The sequence below is a fragment of the Anoplophora glabripennis genome, unplaced genomic scaffold (assembly GCF_000390285.2).
Source record: "Anoplophora glabripennis isolate ALB-LARVAE unplaced genomic scaffold, Agla_2.0 scaffold57, whole genome shotgun sequence".
Lineage (NCBI taxonomy): Eukaryota > Metazoa > Arthropoda > Insecta > Coleoptera > Cerambycidae > Anoplophora > Anoplophora glabripennis.
The window spans coordinates 1646981-1664671 of record NW_019416296.1 but is presented as its reverse complement, the minus strand read 5'-3'; the positions used below and the strand labels follow the sequence as shown (position 1 = coordinate 1664671).

The 17691-nt window shown below is 33.8% G+C and overlaps 1 protein-coding gene across 1 annotated transcript in view; it reads right to left on the bottom strand.

Annotated features, from left to right (window-relative positions):
- Positions 1–3474: 3474 nt before the first annotated feature.
- LOC108917509 overlaps positions 3475–17691 on the bottom strand; it is a 107963-nt gene continuing 93746 nt past the window's right edge. The window contains exons 6-12 of the mRNA XM_023453967.1: positions 16969–17333; positions 15429–15683; positions 14793–15373; positions 14485–14756; positions 11111–12013; positions 5445–6037; positions 3475–3847 (exon numbers count right to left, since the gene is read on the bottom strand). Of these exons, the coding sequence (XP_023309735.1) occupies positions 3821–3847; positions 5445–6037; positions 11111–12013; positions 14485–14756; positions 14793–15373; positions 15429–15683; positions 16969–17333 (2996 nt within the window). The 3' untranslated portion in view covers positions 3475–3820. The remainder of the gene's footprint in view (positions 3848–5444; positions 6038–11110; positions 12014–14484; positions 14757–14792; positions 15374–15428; positions 15684–16968; positions 17334–17691) is intronic.

Sequence of the window (17691 nt, the reverse complement as noted above, 5' to 3'; positions counted from 1 at the left end):
TTTGGTCACAACCACACAACCACATGGTCTTATCATAAATGTTTTTATCAAATTTGCGAAAGCCGGCCCACTTTTGCACTCTTTCTGCACCTGAACTAAATTCAACACTGGCGTTGGACGTCCGTTATTTTTCAATTCGACTTTTTCCTCTAAACTTAAATGACTAATAACAAGTTTTTTTTATTTCACAAACCCTCATTTTAAACTTAAACTTATAAAATATGTCTTAAAAAGCGCCAAAGCAAAAACAAACCACGTATAACCACACTTCAGTGATACGGGTTACTGCCTCATGGAGTCCCAAAACAAAGCTCGCGAGCCTATCGTCGCCTATCCCCTCCACGTGCCATTCGTGCCAATTTATCCAATCATATGTAAAAATATGCTTGCACGATGGACTCAGATTTCACGGTCCGCGATGGAATGGGGATTGCGCGCACGGTCAAACATAACTCGTTGGTACGATCATAGATGGCAGATGGCATTAATCTAAGCTACGTTCACGGAGTACATGCACTTTATGCAACCAACCTAACATCCAAGAGATATTGAATGCATACCATTTAGATTTCTTATTGATTTAAATAAATACATTATTTTAAGTATAGTTTGAAAATATCTGGGGGGCGGAGTCCCAGAGTCCTCCTTCACGAGCCGCCACTGTCTGTGGTAGTAGCTAGAACTCCTTATATTCCAGATTTTAAAAAAATATCAAATTTTCAATGTTTTTCCAATTTTTATGAGGGAAAAAAGTTTTTCCCGTCGCCCATTTTTTCCGGACTTCTGCATTCGACTCGCAACCATTTTGAAGATTAGATCTGTTATCAAATACAAGGTAAGTTTTTGTTTATCGTAAACTATTAAGGGACTGTTTTTGAATTATTCCTAAGTAGGTAGCAGGATTAAAAATTTTTTTATTAAGTGTAATTATGCCACATGGTTAATTATTATATCAGTTTTTTTAATGGAGAAATCAAATCGTAAATAGTTTTATTTTTTAAATTTTTTTCTAGGGAAAAAATGAATAGGGAAATATTAAAACAAGTTTTAAAAAAGTAACAGAATATATTAAATACATCTAAGTAACAAAATTTTCAAAATAAAGTAACAAAAATAAAAGGTATTGCATATTTGTAACATAGACGATATAAACACATGCTTAAAGTAACAATATTCTCAATAATAAATTGGCATACAGTAAAAAAATTGAAAACATTTTATATTTGCGATTTAATTTAGATGCATTTAAAGCTAACATAACTTTTTCAGTCTACATTAAATTAAAATCTTAAATAAAACTGTAACTATACTATATCTTATATCTAAATTTTTATTAACTGAGCAAGTCATTTAATATTTAGGAAAAATAAGTACCTCCACCATTTGAAAACAGGAGAGGCTTTTATACGTGAACAAGTTTTTATTTATTTTGTGATATCGTTTTTGTTTTTAATTTTTTAAGAAAAATTCGAGATCACCCCTAACCTTAACCCAAACGCACAGGTACTTTGAAGTTTGCACAAACTCCGGTCTATATACACAACGTTGTATTAATCAACCAAAGATGGAATAGCAGTTTAAAAGCAGATTTTGACTAGGATATCTTAGGACTGTGAAGATTCGAATATAATGTTTGACGGCTTTAATCAGCGATACCGATCTTAATGCTTGTTTGTAACATATTCGTGTCGAAACACTTAATTAAAAATACTGAAGGGTGTCAAAATTTACAGAACAAATGTAGTTATTTGGGATATTAACTGCTATCAAAACACCAAATTGCACGTCCCAAATAATAAATTTAAAAAATAAACTCCTTTATTATTATATTTAGTTAAATTCTGCTTCGATATAATTGTTTTTCGATATCCTTTAATAGAATGGCGGACCTGGGTAGGCTATAAACAGATTTTGTATACACTCTTCCCTGACAAAAGGTTATATAGTATCAAGAGTTTCTGTTGTTCTATTAATAGTGTAATATCCTTAATCAATAGTGACCACAGCAATATAAAGTTCAGTAGGGCAAGAAAAGCATATTACTACTTATAAACCATTTTATATGTTTGTACAAAATATTTTGTATAATAATGTAATATATTAAACAGAAACAATTGAAGTGATTTTTAGCTAATAGATGTATTTTCCTTTGACGAAAATATATAGAGAACGACTTGAATCCTGAGACACTTTGGCAGGTTAACATGATATGTATATAATAAAACAAAATCAAGAACTCCATTGATTTTGACATTAAAAAATTTAACTTTTGCTGTTAAAGTCGATAATTTTATACTTTCTGTAAAGAGTCTAATTTATTGAAAGTAAGAATAAAAGATTTATAATCTATGCTTACTTGAAATGAAATATAGTAGTCAATTTTTAAGGAGCAATATAACTTAATACTAGCGATATATTTTTAGAGAGTTATATGTCTTAATAAACAATGAAGAAATAATTTATTTACAAAAGGTAAAAACAATTCAAATACTCTTCTACAAATACTTCAAATACAACTATAAATTAAATTATTTTAAACGAATATTAAAAAATATTGCACTTATAAAACCCTAATAGCTAAGAAAATATAAAATATTGCACATTACGTTGTATATTATCACGCACTTTTAAATTAGGTGTCCCAAAATTAACGCAGGATTTGAAATGTGCGCCAGAGAAGAGTTGGCAGCTTTATGTAAGGTCACAAGGGATGAGCGGTGAAGATTGTGAAAATTCATTACAAATACGGAGAGTGTGTAACTGAGAGTATGCCAAATGAATTGCAGAGGACATCTGTCCGATATCTGCTTTCATATTTAATGTCTACTCTTTAAAAACATGTAAAAAACTTTGCGCCAATTTTTTAATTAATAAAATCTGTTTTCCACATATGAAATTCTGCGTTCCTTGTGGGACACCTTTTATCTATAAAATCGAAAATATTGCACATCTTAAACGACACAAAAAAAATAAAAAAAAATAGGTACGAGATATTGCACTCAATTACAATCTAATCACTTAAACATTATTTGGCAAATTATTATATCTCAAGACAAATTCGGAAATTGAAACCAGAATAAAATAAAAAAAAAACAATCATCATCCACTATATTTATGAAAAGTCATTATGGTTAAAATTATTTGTCCTTTCAAATACTGAATTCTATTCCGTCTATTTTCTTCTTAGTTTATTTCATTGCGATATTCGCTCACGCAAACGGGTGTCATCCCAGAAATTGAGATGTAAAGAAAACATGGGACCATATTTCTGCTCACAACTTTCGAACAGATTAACAGAATAACCAACCAACGAAATACTGGTTATAAAAAAATAAAAAATGAGCCACATTTAATGTGATAAAAACGATATTTGTAACTTTAAAACTATGACTGCGAGATCACTCTCAAAATGAAGTCGAAGTTTTTTTACATCTCAGCTGACTTAATTTAGAAAACAACAGTGTCCAATGATAATATTAATATAGTGTTCAGTTTATGTATAATTATGTGTTTGAATATCTTGAGATACCAGAAAAAATCTACACTATCGGATATTCCTATAATTAATATTGCCTTCCGCCCTAAACTAGATCATATTGCACTTCCGGCCATTAAAATATATCACAACAAATATTGCAAACGGTTATAAATACTCTAAATTAAACATATATATTATTTTTCGTCGGCGTCGATATTAGTTACCATTACACGTATGTTTATTAGCACACTATCCAAGTAGGCTGAAAAGTTAACATCCTGAATCAGTGCTAGGTTTGTCTCAAATCCGTTTGGGTATAGTCTTCATCTTCATCTTGGTTCATTATCTCTTTAGTGACTCACTATCATTCTATAATATTTTTAATAATTTGTAATTCAAACTTATAAAAGCCAAATCGAATACAAAAGATTTGAAAAATCCATATTAGTGGAGTCAAGATAGATTTTGCGCGGAAATTACTGGAAGAGAGAACTTTTTATTTTTCGCTTTGTATGAAGTTGTCAGAAACAACATATAAAAAGTTACCAACTGCAGAGTGTACGCTAAATTATTTATTTAACAAATTAGTTGCAAAATTACAGTTTTTGCAAAATATATAAAAAAAATTAATTTAAAAAAAATAGAATTTTTTTTCTAATGTACGAAAAATGAAACGCGCGGCCCCCAAGTATAGCTCTCGAAGAGCGCGCAGCCTCGAGCGCGCTACATTAAATTTGTTATAACTTTTGATCTAATTCATTAAATCGACCTCACGAAAATTTAAATGAAAGAAGAGTCATCCGACTATCAACATTTTATGCCCTTAATTTAATTGTCATTCTTTTAATTTTTAAAATAAATATCTGTAACTTTCACAGATTACTCTTCAAATGACAATTGAAATAGTGAGCGATATGGAAAAAATCTTAAAAATTTAATTTTAAAAAATATTGACCCCAACACATTCAATAATTTTAAAAAATCACAAATTTTACTTTTTAGGCCATACCTTATAGATCATCAAAGAATTTAGTTAAAACCACCTTAAAAAAGTAAATCCAGCGAAAAATAATTTTTTTATTTATAGTAATAAGTGGAAAATTGTTATAACAGCAAAATAATAACGTTTTGTTTATAACGTTGATTTAATATTCATTTTAAAACGTATATATTCTGTATCTGAAATTGTGAATATAAGTTCTCTTATTGAGGTAGACACAGATATGAATTTGGGTGACGAAGCTAAGCAGTGAGCACACCAAATATTTTTTTGTTACTTATAGTTTTATTTATTTTAAAATTACAAGTATGAGCGAGTTTGATTTAAAATCGATAATTGTTAAATAAATTATTTAAAATAGTCGGCCATATTGGATCAGCCATTTTGAATTTTCATTTTCCGACTTCATATTCTTTTTCAGCGACATCGGAAACCCCCTATATTGTCAATTTTAAAGAATTTGATTTAAAATTCATTGAATTATTTTAAATGTTCTTAAAAAAACTATTTATTATTGTTTAAACAATTAAAAAACAATTAGCGTACAAAAATAAGTTTGTAACTTTTTTCTAATACTTATCTCCAAGTAATTTCAAAAAGTATTAGGAAAATCCATGCTTCCCATAATTATTACGAAATAATGCGTAATTTTAAGTTATCTTGACTCCATTATATCCGGAATATTGAAATATCAATTTAAAGAAGACGGTGATACTACCAGATCAAGGTTCGTACTTCAGGTCATCAGATTAAAAGTCTCTTTAAAACTGATTTAAATTTCAATTGACTGTTTAGTTTTATGGGAGTTGGAACAAACCTACAGCTTCTATACATTTTATGATTGGACTAGATTCTTCAGCTAATTACATATGACAGTGACACATCTAACTTGGTGAGTGTAACAGTAACTTACAAATCATATAATCCTCTACTGACTGTAACTGGGATCACAGTGGTGTAACTTACAGTTTCCGAATCACTGCTGGTGTGTCCATCGTCCCCACCTATCACACCGCTGTCCAAAGAGGCGTACCCACCGTAACTCATCGGTTTCCTCTGGTATTTCCCGAAGAAAACCGAATGCGTCTCCACACTTTCGGCACCCGACTCGCTGTGGCCGTCTCCCAAGCTCTCGTCGGTGTCACTCTCGAAGACTTCGGAGATATTGACCTGGTTTTTGGCCAAGGATTCGTTGGAATCGGTACTGAGGTAACCTGAGTCTTCAGGCTTGAGGGTATTCCGCCACGTTCGTCTTTGGTTTTTGCTCTTACCCTGGATGTCGCCTCCCTTGGTTGGTCTGAAGAAAGGTGGGATGTGTTTGGACGCGTGTAGAATGAACTGGTTGTTGTTGTCTTTTTTTAGGATCACGTCTTTCGTCTGGATAAGGTTCGTTATGTTTCCGTCTTTCTTCGACTTCTGGACAAGACACAGTCTGTAATCAGGAGTGTCAGAACAGCTGTAGCAATGGTCAGGTGGCTTATCTGCATGTTTGTGGTTGCTGGCACTCCTGCTTAGTAAGTTTTTTGGGGGCACGTCAGCTCTTGAGGTTAAATCTTCAGCTGAAACAATATTGCGTATTTATTTTCCATTATAAACATCATTTTGTCAAATTGAACAAGGTGTTTCTAAATTATAATGCCTAAATTAAACAGAGAAAGATTTTGCAGTTTCTTTTTAATATATCTCTGGTAATTTTATCAACTTGAAAACTTTTAATAAGCATTTTTGGCCCCACGTTATTAGCTAATTTTTTCTATCCCATGTTTCAACTTTACACCATATTTTACTAATAATTTTATACATTTTGCGTATTTTAAGTAGTTATTTTATCGCATTGAAAAGTTATTTTGGATATTTTTGAAAGTGTTTTGTGTTTTGTGACATATTTTACAGATCTTGAAATATTCTAAATCTGATTCGACTAATTTTGATGTATTTTGAAGCAATTTTAATGCATGATGATATATATCCTGAAATTATTAATATAATTTTAACATTTACATTAGATAATGGTCTAACATAAGATGCTCAAACTAGCTCTCTCTCTATGACTGATAATACCTCGTAATATTTCAAAAACTTCTACATATTTTCGAAATTTATCGAAAAACCTGCAATTACTTTGAAATGCGTTTAAAACTTTACATACATTGCTCTGCGAAATAATATACTTGTCTTTCAATACTAAAATATCTAAATACATTAATATACCTCGAAAACTTCGAAGTATTTCGAAATAATCGAAAAATCTGGAATTACCACAAAAAACGTCGATGCTTTGAAATAATTCCTTGATAGTAATTGAAATACTTCGGAAAGTTCGATGTATTTCAAAAGAAAAATCTAGAATTACTTCGTAATACATAACTTGGATACTTGCATATACTTCAAAATATCTCGAATACTTCGAAATATTTCAACAAATATCGAAAAGTCTGTAATTACTTTTAGGTAGTCGAAAACTTCATAATACATACTATGAATACTTCTAAATACTATAACATGCCTCTCAATAGTTCGAGAAAACATCTAAATATGTTGAAATATTTTGTAAACTGTGAAGTATTTCGAAATAGATCGAAAAAAACTGAAATTACTTCGAAATACATAATTTGGACTTTCGAAATACTTCAAAATATCACAATTGAAATGCTTTGAAAACTGTGAGTATTTCGAAATAGATAGAGAAAACCTGGAATTACTTCGAAATGCGTAGAAATTTTTAAAATATGTACCTCAAAAATTTCGAAATACTCCAAAAATGTCTTGCGATATTTCGAGGAAATTTCTGAATACATCAAAATACCTCAAAAACTTCGAAATATGTGCAAAAAAACTGGAAGTACTTGGAAATACGTCAAAATATCTTGAAAATGTTAAAATACTTCAAAATGTTTCGAGATATATTGAGAAAACCTCTAAATACATCGAAATATCTCAAATACTTTTAAAACACCAGAAATACTTTAAAATACCAGAAATAACGAGCGTTGAAATAAAAACGTGGTCAAGTTGGTTCTGAAAATTTGGACGTAGGGCGTAGCGTATAGCAAATGAACTTAAACGTCATCTGTCAAAGCGCTATATCGCCGCTATCAATTTGAATATTTTCGTTTTAAAAAGCGTTTAAAATGGTGTTTTCTCAAGAACAAAAAGTGTTTATCATAGAGTCCTACTTTAGAAATGGACGCAAGATTGATGGAATATGGAAGTATTCTATTGAGGAATGTTTCATAGAATTTCAAAATCAATTTCCCGGCGTTGTTGAGTACAAAATTTTTCAAAGTGCAGTTCAGCGTTGTGTTAATGTTTTTCGTGAAACGGGCAGTGTAACAAGAAAAGAAGGAAGCGGCCGACCTAAAAAGCGGACTGAAGAATTAAAAGAAAATGTCCAACAAATAATGGAAAATGCGCCAAGAACTTCTGTACGTGTTTTATCACAAATGGTGGGAGTATCAGTCGGTACCTGCCACACAGTGTTAAAAAAAGATTTGCGTTTGTTCTCCTATCGTTTAACTTGTCAGCAAGAACTTCATGAAGTTGATTTTCCGCGACGGGCTGTATTTTGTGAATGGTTTTTAAACAACTACGGTGAACTTCATAATATCACCTTTTTTTCTGATGAAGCCTGGTTTCATTTAAGTGGTTACGTAAACTCACAGAATATGAGAATGTGGTCTTCTGAAAAACCAGATAACTTTTTTGTCGAGGGCCCTCTACACGCTCAAAAAATTGGAGTTTGGTGTGCTCTCAATCGAAGGAGGATTTATGGACCTATTTTTTTTAATGGTACTCTTACTGCGCAAAGGTATAGAGAAGAAATTATCGCTCCTTTTGTTAACCAGCTGGAAGAAAACGAAATTACAAACTTTTACTTTCAACAAGATGGCGCAAGGGCACATACGGCAGGCGAGACGATGAATATGTTGAGGGAAGTTTTCCAAAATCGACTAATAAGTCTCAATGCTGAACATGAATTTCCACCGAGGTCATGTGATATTACGCCGTGTGATTTCTTTTTGTGGCCTTACCTTAAAAACACTATTTTTGAACTGCCTATTCCTGATTTAAACCATCTGCAGGCTCGACTTATAGACAAGATTCGTGAAATTAACAATACCCCGAGCATCTTAGAAAATGTCTTTAATTCTTTGAGGAACAGGTGTGAAAAGTGCTTGGAACAAGGAGGGGGACACTTTCAGCAGCTGCTTTAATTTATTGTTATAACAAGGAGGGGGACACTTTCCGCAGCTCCTTTAATTGTTTGTTATTGTTATCACGATTATTCTTTAAAATAAAGTTATATAGTCATTAACGTTATTGAAACTGACAGCTGCTATACAGCTCGTTGAGAAATGAGGTTAAGTTGGTCGCTATAAGCTACTCCCTACGTCCAATGTGTCAGAGCCAACTTCGACCACGTTTTTATTTGAACGCTCGTTACTTTGAAATAATTATCTCGAAATACATCACCATAGTTTCAAAATTAGCCGAATCATCTTCAGAAACTAAAAAAAGCTATAAAAAAGTTGCATTAAGTACGAGAAAGCATTGAAATATGTCAAAACGCCTTTAAAATATATACCAAGTAGTTTCAGGAAATAAATAAAAAATCGTTAAAATATCAAACTTTAAAGATAAAGGTCAAAGGGGACGATCAAAGGTCGCAAATCAAAAATTTCAAAGTTAATGACTGACTTGTAAAAGGTTAAAGGTCAACAACAGAAGATCAAAGGTATTTCTAGGCATTTGTAACATAATTCGAAGTATGTTAAAGTTTTTGAATTATTTCAACGTATTTAGTGTTTTTGAGATGTTTCAATGTTTTTAATACCAAAATTATATGTATGTGTGATATAACCTTCTTTACTTAATGTATTTAGTAAGTAAGTAAGTAAGTAAGTAAGTAAGTAAGTAAGTAAGTAAGTAAGTAAGTAAGTAAGTAAACATTTATTTCCTTCAGTTACAGCAAATTATAATTATTTTACATTTTTGTAGTATTACTACATTTTATATACGTAACAGCAAACCTAATTAAAGGTGTAAGGAAAGTATTTCGTTGTCAACAACCCCAATAATTATTACTATAATTATGACCTTGCTTAATTACATCCAATAAATATACAGCTGACTAGGATAAAAAAATTAATACTTGAAAAAACAACATATTTAAATCCGAAAACATTTGATAGTAAATTTAATCACACACATAAACTAAGTACGTTTAAACTATTTTTTGTTTCGCAGGACGTGATAAACCGCTCTACTATCTCATACTTAAAAAATATTCATTTAAAGAATAGAATTCATAATTTTTTAAAAATATTTTCAATTTACGTTTAAATGCCTTGTAATTTAATGATTTCAGATAAGACGGTAATGTATTATAAATTTTAATACCAGTGTACAATGCACCATTACGCGTTGTAGTATAATTATATTTTGGTAATACGAGATTTTGCCGTCTTACAGGGTAACCATGGAAGTCACTTGGTGTGTTTATTAAATGTTTGTTTTTATGAATTAAAATAGCTACTCTGTAGATATATAAGTTAGCTAGAGTAAATATTCCTATTTTTTTAAAATAACCTCGGCATGACTCCCTGCAAGACAATTCACACAAAATTCGAATAGCTTTTTTTTGTATCATAAATATATCTATGAAACCAGTAGACCCCCCCCACAATTCTACTCCATATTGCAGTAAACTTTGGAAGTAAGCAAAATATACAATTCTTGCTGTACAATAATCAACATTTCTTTTTATGGTTATTATTGCATAAATGGCTTTTCCTAACTTATTTTTTAAATTAGAAGTATGCTCGGTCCAGTTTAGTTGAGAGTCTATATAAATTCCCAGAAATTTCGTTGAATTTACCGGTTGGATTTGATCATCGTTTAATTTTAGAATAATGTCTGTCGTTCCGCGTAGTTGAAATGTTATGTTGTTAGTTTTACTGCAATTTAAAACCAACTTGTTGGCGAGAAACCAATCAGAAATACTTTCTAATATATTATGAGTTTTTTGAATTAAATTATTTCTGTTAGTCTCCCGTATCAACAAGCTGGTATCGTCAGCAAATAACGAAAATGTTACGTTTGGGAAATTAGGAACAATATCATTAACGTACAATAAAAACAAAAGTGGTCCTAAAATAGATCCTTGCGGCACGCCGCTTTGAACTGTCGCAAACTCCGAGCGAATTTTTTTTGTTATACAACCGTCGATCTGAATTATTTCAGTGCACATTTGTCTTGCAACTAAATATGTTTTAAACCAATTTCTTTCTGTGTCAACTATACCATAGTAATTAAGTTTATCTAATAATATCTGATGATCAATGCAATCAAAGGCTTTCGACAGGTCACAAAATATGCATAACGGAATTTCTCTATTTTCCAAGCAAGCGTAAATATTTTCTATTAATTTAAAAGCGGCGTCTGTGGTATTACAATTTTCTCTAAAACCGAACTGTGAACTATCTAAAATATTACCCTCACTTAAATATTCATCATTTATATAATGTATTTATTGATTTTGGATATCTGCTGGAGAAAATATAATTATGTTGTAGAAAATATGATGATTTGTGGAGGAAGGTATGAAAAATGGTCTTTGAAAACATACCTACCCGTCATAATCTTCCTTGGAGGTTTCGGACGCTCGTAAATGGGAGAACCGTCGTGGGGTGGAGGAGGAATCACGTCCGGCTGGACGATCCCCTTCGAGCGTTGCCTCTTCGAATGCCGTTCCTCTAGCGTCAATAACCTTCCTTCATTGTCGTTATTATTTAGAAACGAACGAAGTTCTTTCTCGTCTATTTCCTTTGAAATAACTCCCCGCGCTTTAGCCTCGTATATCTCCCGCAGGCTACCAAAGGCTCTGTTGAAGTTGCTGGCCTCAACGTTTTCCGTCTCCACTGTCATCGAATCGCTCCTGAAACTTCCAGTGGTTCGAAGAAGGATCTGATTGGGACGTTCTAGCGAGTCGACAAATTCGACGTCCTCGCTTGTTTTAGATTTCGTTTCTTTCTTACTAGGCTTCCTGTCCAGCGTATCCGGTTCGAAGCCGTCGGAATCATTTACGGGAATATAGTTGTCGGGGCAGTCTTCCACTTCGATCAGTAACCTCCCAGGTTTATCCAGTCCTTCTTCGTAACGCACCTTCAACGATTTCTTCTCCAGCGAGGAACAACTTGAATCGGTGGGAGTGGAAGGGTTGCTACCATAATTGTAGCCGTTGTTCACGTAAACTTCGCTTACCAGGCTATAACCGTTGTTCCTCTGCAAGAGTTCAGGTAGCTTGTATAACTTTCCGTCGATCACGGTGCCTTTCTTCAGGACGATAAGCTCGTAATCGTGCTCGTCTTCTTGGAGAATGTCCATGTTGATTTTGGAGATGGTCATGTTCCCGGTCTTTTTGTTGAAGATGGCGTTCCTCATGGTCATTTCCTCTTGGTCGGGAAGGGCGGTGCTTAAGCTAGGACTGGGTTGGGACGACGAAACGTCTGCGTATTCGGTTGGAGTCGAAAAGCCTAAAATAAAGAGCAACCATTAATCAGAGAGAAATATCGAACAGTAGCAAGTGATGACATTTTCATTTGTTGTTTTATGGTGATTTAATTCATCACTTACGTCTGTTATTTCCAGCAACAAGAAACTTTGTAACTCGATATAAATAACACAGCCCCACAAAAAAAAAGTATCGACGAAAGTTACAAAAAATTAAATTATTCTACCAGCTTACTAGACGTATGACTGTTCACTCGTTTAATTCCAGTTTATCATCATAGAGTCAGACAATCTGGTCCTATTTCATTCAAAAACAGAAAATAGATCAAAATGCTTAAAAATACAATTTTCATGGCGTAATTCGTGTTGCAGATTGAGAATGCAATAAAACTATCTACAAATCATTCTTATTGTTGCTAGAACGTGTTCTCTTTTCTTCAAAGGATCTATGCAAAGGGTTACGCTTTCGTTTAGTCCAGGGATGCACATACCACGGCCCGCGGGCCGCATGCGGCCCGCTGTCGATGTTTATGCGGCCCGCCAACGAATTTTAAAAGTATTCTACTCGCCGCGCTCCGGTCCAAGCATATTATTACGAGACTAGAAATCTGTCGCATCAACTAGATTACAGATTCGCGAAACATGTCGATCCCCGAACAAAGTGGATGGTTCTCGATGTTTGGTAACTCGTATAAATACGACGCATCGCCGGCTACCGGGGCAGTTAAGTTTTGACTACGGATAAGCGAACGTTATACTGTTTGAGAACTGTAATCTGTGACGAGTAAATATTTCGTCGTTCGAACTTGGCTTTTACCGACTGTAACATATAATATTAATTTTGATATGGATAAACCAGGCCCCAGTAAGAAACGTAGTCGTAAGGTTGAAGATGAAAATCGACAGTTTCATGATATTTGGACCGAAAAATACTTTTTTATTTCATCGCATAACAAAATTGTCTGTTTAATATGCAAGAGTAGTGTTTCTATTCCGAAGGAATATAATGTGAAAAGGCACTATGAAACCCAGCATCCAACTTTTACCAAATTAACTGGCGAAAATCGAACGCAAAGAATTTCCACTTTACAACGGGAACTAATAGGCCAGCAATCTATGTTTACAAAACCAATTCAAGATGCTGAAACAGCCACTGAAGTTAGCTTTGAAATATCTCGAATAATAGCGAAAACTTGTCGGCCTTTTAAAGATGGTGAGTTTGTTAAGCAATGTTTGGATATCGCCGCAAAAAAAATTTGTCCGGAAAATGTAAAGAAGTTTGAAAAAATTCAGTTAAATCGGATGACTGTTCAAAGAAGAATTACCGCATTAGCAGATAATATAGAAGAGCAATTAGCTACGAAATCGAGAAGTTTTGAGTATTTTTCTATAGCGCTCGACGAATCTACAGATATAAGTTCAACTGCTCAACTATTAATATTTTTACGAGGTGTAACGCAAAATTTTGAAGTGAGTGAAGAACTGATTGGTATGAGTTCTTTGACAAGTCAAACCAGGGGAAGTGACATGCTCAAAGCTCTTCTAGAAAAATGTTCTATAATGGATTTGGATTTAACGAAAATATCTGGAATTACAACTGACGGAGCACCTTCAATGGTTGGAAGTACATCTGGGATAGTAACTCTGTTAAAAACATATTTACAAACTAAAAACATAAATACCAAGGAATTAATGCAGTTTCATTGTATTATACATCAAGAGGCCCTCTGTTCAAAATTATTGGGATTTGAAAATGTTATGAAAGTTGTAGTACCTACCGTAAACTTTATAAAATCACGAGGTCTCAATCACCGACAATTCAAACAATTTCTCGAGGATATTGAAAGCGAATATGGTGATCTCCTGTTTTACACTGAAGTAAGGTGGCTAAGTCGTGGGTTGACACTACAGCGATTTCTTAACTTGATTGAAGAAATCCAACTATTTCTGGCAGAAAAGAAAAACGACGTCCCCGAACTCGACAACCCTGATTGACTGTGTGACTTAGCGTTTCAACGAAAACGTAACAAAAAGTAGATGAATAGATGGGTGGATGGGTAGGTTTTATAGGTGGTACAGGTGGATGAATAAATATGCGTATTCATGCATGAACGACTGGATAGAAAGATGTATGAATTCATAAATGGGTGAGTGGATAAAAAGATGGATCCAGAACTCTGCAACACGAATTATGCCATGAAAATGGTGTTTTGATCTATTTTCTGTTTTTGAATGAAATTGGACCAGCTTGTCTGACTTTATGATGATAAATTGGAATTAAACAAGTGAAAAATCATACGTCTAGTGAGCTGGTAGAGTAATTTAATTTTTTATAACTTTCGTTGATCGTAAATGACGTTTTTTGTGACCTGTTTTTTTAATTTTCCCGTTGGGCCAAATCTGAAGGCAGATTCGGATTCAGCGGAAAAAAAATACATGGGTCTGAATACCAGATCCGATACTTTTTTTTATGGGGCTGTGATAATCAACAAACCTTTATTTCCGGATCTTTCCAAACTGTCAGTCTCGTAGTCAATAGGAAGACCTTGTTTATCAGCGATCGGGGAGTCACTTGGGTGTATGAGGAGGTTGCGTTGCACTGTCAATTCATTTATAACGGCATTCATTTGTTTTTTGGTCAGAGTCGTTATTTTTTCTTCAGATTTATCCACGACCATCGCCTCGTGTATCATATCGGGTGGAGGAAAATTCATCATGACATCTTTTCCTCTATCAATGGGTAAGGTCTCGTAATAATTTTCTTCTCTTCGATACATGGTCATATTTGATTCTTTGTGGAACTGTTTCGATTTTACAGCTTTGTACTCTCGTTGGTAGAAATCGTGATGTATCCCTCTTTCGGATGCGGGTCTTGGCGACAGAGCCCTTTCTTGGTCGCGCGTGTCGAAATTATCCGGAGGGAGCGACCTCGTCGGAGACCGTATCCTGCGCATCGCGTTCGTGGATTTGTTTGAATCTCGGTGCAGCGACTGGTCATTTCCAGATCTAAGTATGGGCACGTCTTCCAACCATTTCCTAATACTCCTCTGTTTGCTATCATCTGAAGTCGTACAGTTCTGACATGCACCCAGAGAAGGAAGCTCTGGTAGTTTCCCGCTGTAAGATTTGAAGTCTTGAGGTTCGCAACCCGGACACCCGGTGCAGGTTTTCCTTCTGCTGTTCTCTCTTTTTAGGCTTATAGCGCTGCCCCGTCTACTCACAGACTGTGAATATTCATACGACGGTTCCAGAGGGTAGTAGTTCTCTTCTTCTGGTATGTAGAGCAAACTCGGGCTGAACCTTTTCGTAGCCATCTTCTGTTTGGCTATCGCAATCACCTCGCGAATTTTCGAGAGAAATTCCAAAGCTGCTGGAGGTGGAGCCTACAAAAATGAGGCGATAGAACATTGAAATTGAGGCGGCTAAATGTATGCTTACCAACATCAGTTCTGGTTCAAAGTATGCGGGATTGAAGTATAACTTCTTCCTGGCGGTTCCACTTAGAGCTCTTACATTATCCGGTCTGTCTTCCCTTCCTTCCAAGGTTTCCACTATGGACACGTTTTCTTCTGGAAGCCTTTCATTTGTCGTGGAATCTTGGAGAATTGGTTCGGACGATGAAAATGGGGAAGAACGCGAGCTGAGGTAGTACAGTTCCTTTTGGGGGTGGATCATAGCAGATGTAATTTGCATCTGAAATACAGTTATTGTTGAGGATTAAAATAATATATTACTCCTATACAGGGTTCTTCACGGTAAGTGGCCTATTAAACATTTCAAAGGAACCATAGACAATATGACACTCTGAAATTTTGTTTACGGGGGTTATCAGATATGTTCTCTTCAATGAAAATAATGCCATCAACGTTGATTCACGATGAATGTTCCATGGATATAAAATAGATTTAAAATATCTTCATTAGAATAATTGTTTTGCATTTTTCTTGTCGAGCAAATACTTGGTACTTATAGAATACTGATTGACAATAGTCAATACTAATATTTGCCTCTCAAGGCAAATTTGATGATATTTTAACGTAGTATTATTGAAAATGTAAGTAAACCGCAAATATCTGAGAAAATTGAAACTGTAACCCCTACAATACCTATATCGGTGAAAAGAGAATTTGATTTTCTATAATATGCTGCAGAAAAATACGGGGTGTTCCATTTGAATTTATAAAGTTTTGTTGGTTTTAAGTTTTCAAAACGTAACGTGAAAAATGAGACACTTAGTATAATTTCCTTCAGGCAATTTTGATAGCGAAAGGTTGTTCTTCTTATGTTCTTCGTGTATTCTGAAAAGCAAGTGAAAGCTCCCAGAACGAAGAAAGATATAAGGAATTTTCGAAACGCTTGCATCCGTCAAATTTTTTATAAAATGACGATTATCTCGAAAACGGTTAGATTTAGGTTAGTAGTAGGTAGGCTTTAACATTTTTGACTTATTTGTAATTTATCTTGTCGATAATGCAATAATATATAGGGTGTTCCATTTAAAATAACGAAGTGCTACGTTGATGGCATTATTTTAATTGAAGTGAACATATCTGATAACCCCCTAAACAAAATTTCAGTCATATTGTCTTTGGTTCCTCTGAAACGTCTAATAGGCCACTTACCGTGAAGAACCCTGTATATTTCCGGTTAGTTAAATATATATATACAGAAAAAAGATATATTTGAGTTAAATAGCGCATTTTTTAGTCCAAATAAGTCACTGGATTGCATACAGAGAACTGTAATGTTTATTATATTTGATTTCTCGGATTATTTGAATATTTAAATTGCGTATTTATGTATTTTAGTTAACATTTCGTTTTTTTATGCCAAGTAATTCAGTTTATTTGTGATATGAATTACTTTTTACTTAAATAAATATTTAGTATTTAAATTCAATGTTTATTCATAATGTAAATCCTAAACTGTTTTTTTTCCCCATTTATTCGATACATTCATCAAAGACAGATTTACTTACGTGCTTCTTTCTGTCGTCATGGTGTTGGATGATATCTGGTGTAACATCTGTGTCAGAGCTGTTAGAATCGCTATAGAGCGAATCCGTTGGAGGAAAATGGGAGGAAATCGACAGCAAGGGGTTGTTCTTCACCAGCCCTTCCTCAACGGCTGCTAGGCTCTGGCTGTCCAGTCCGCTTTTGCCACTGGATCCCAAGTTGTTGCGTTTTCTAAGATGAATGTAGAGGAAAACGGAAGCCACATAAATTAAACCAAGAAGGATAGAGCACACTCCTATGGCGATGTATTCAGAAACACTCAAGTGGTCGCTATCGGAGCTGTTTGAGGCTGAGTGAGCGTCAGGGACAAACGCCACTTCGGTTACATCTAAAAAAATATGTAGATATAGAATAATCAAATACCTAACACTATAATATAAAATTTCCTTGTGATGATTAACTAGCTTGTTTTTTTACCCTTAGGTATAAAAATTTTTCAATGATTTATAAACATATTTATAATTTGAATAATTTTATAACATTTTTTTGTACAGTAAAATCATTTTTGTCTCAGTAAATGTTGCATTTTCGAGGTGTACCAAACCTGTTTTTTTAAATAGAATGCCCTGTATATTTTTATATAGAACGTTTTCTAGAATTTCAGTAATAACCTGTAGAGTTTGATAGCTAATCGTATATCTCTAATAATATGCGAGATGGCCAAAACCATAATATTCATAACACAG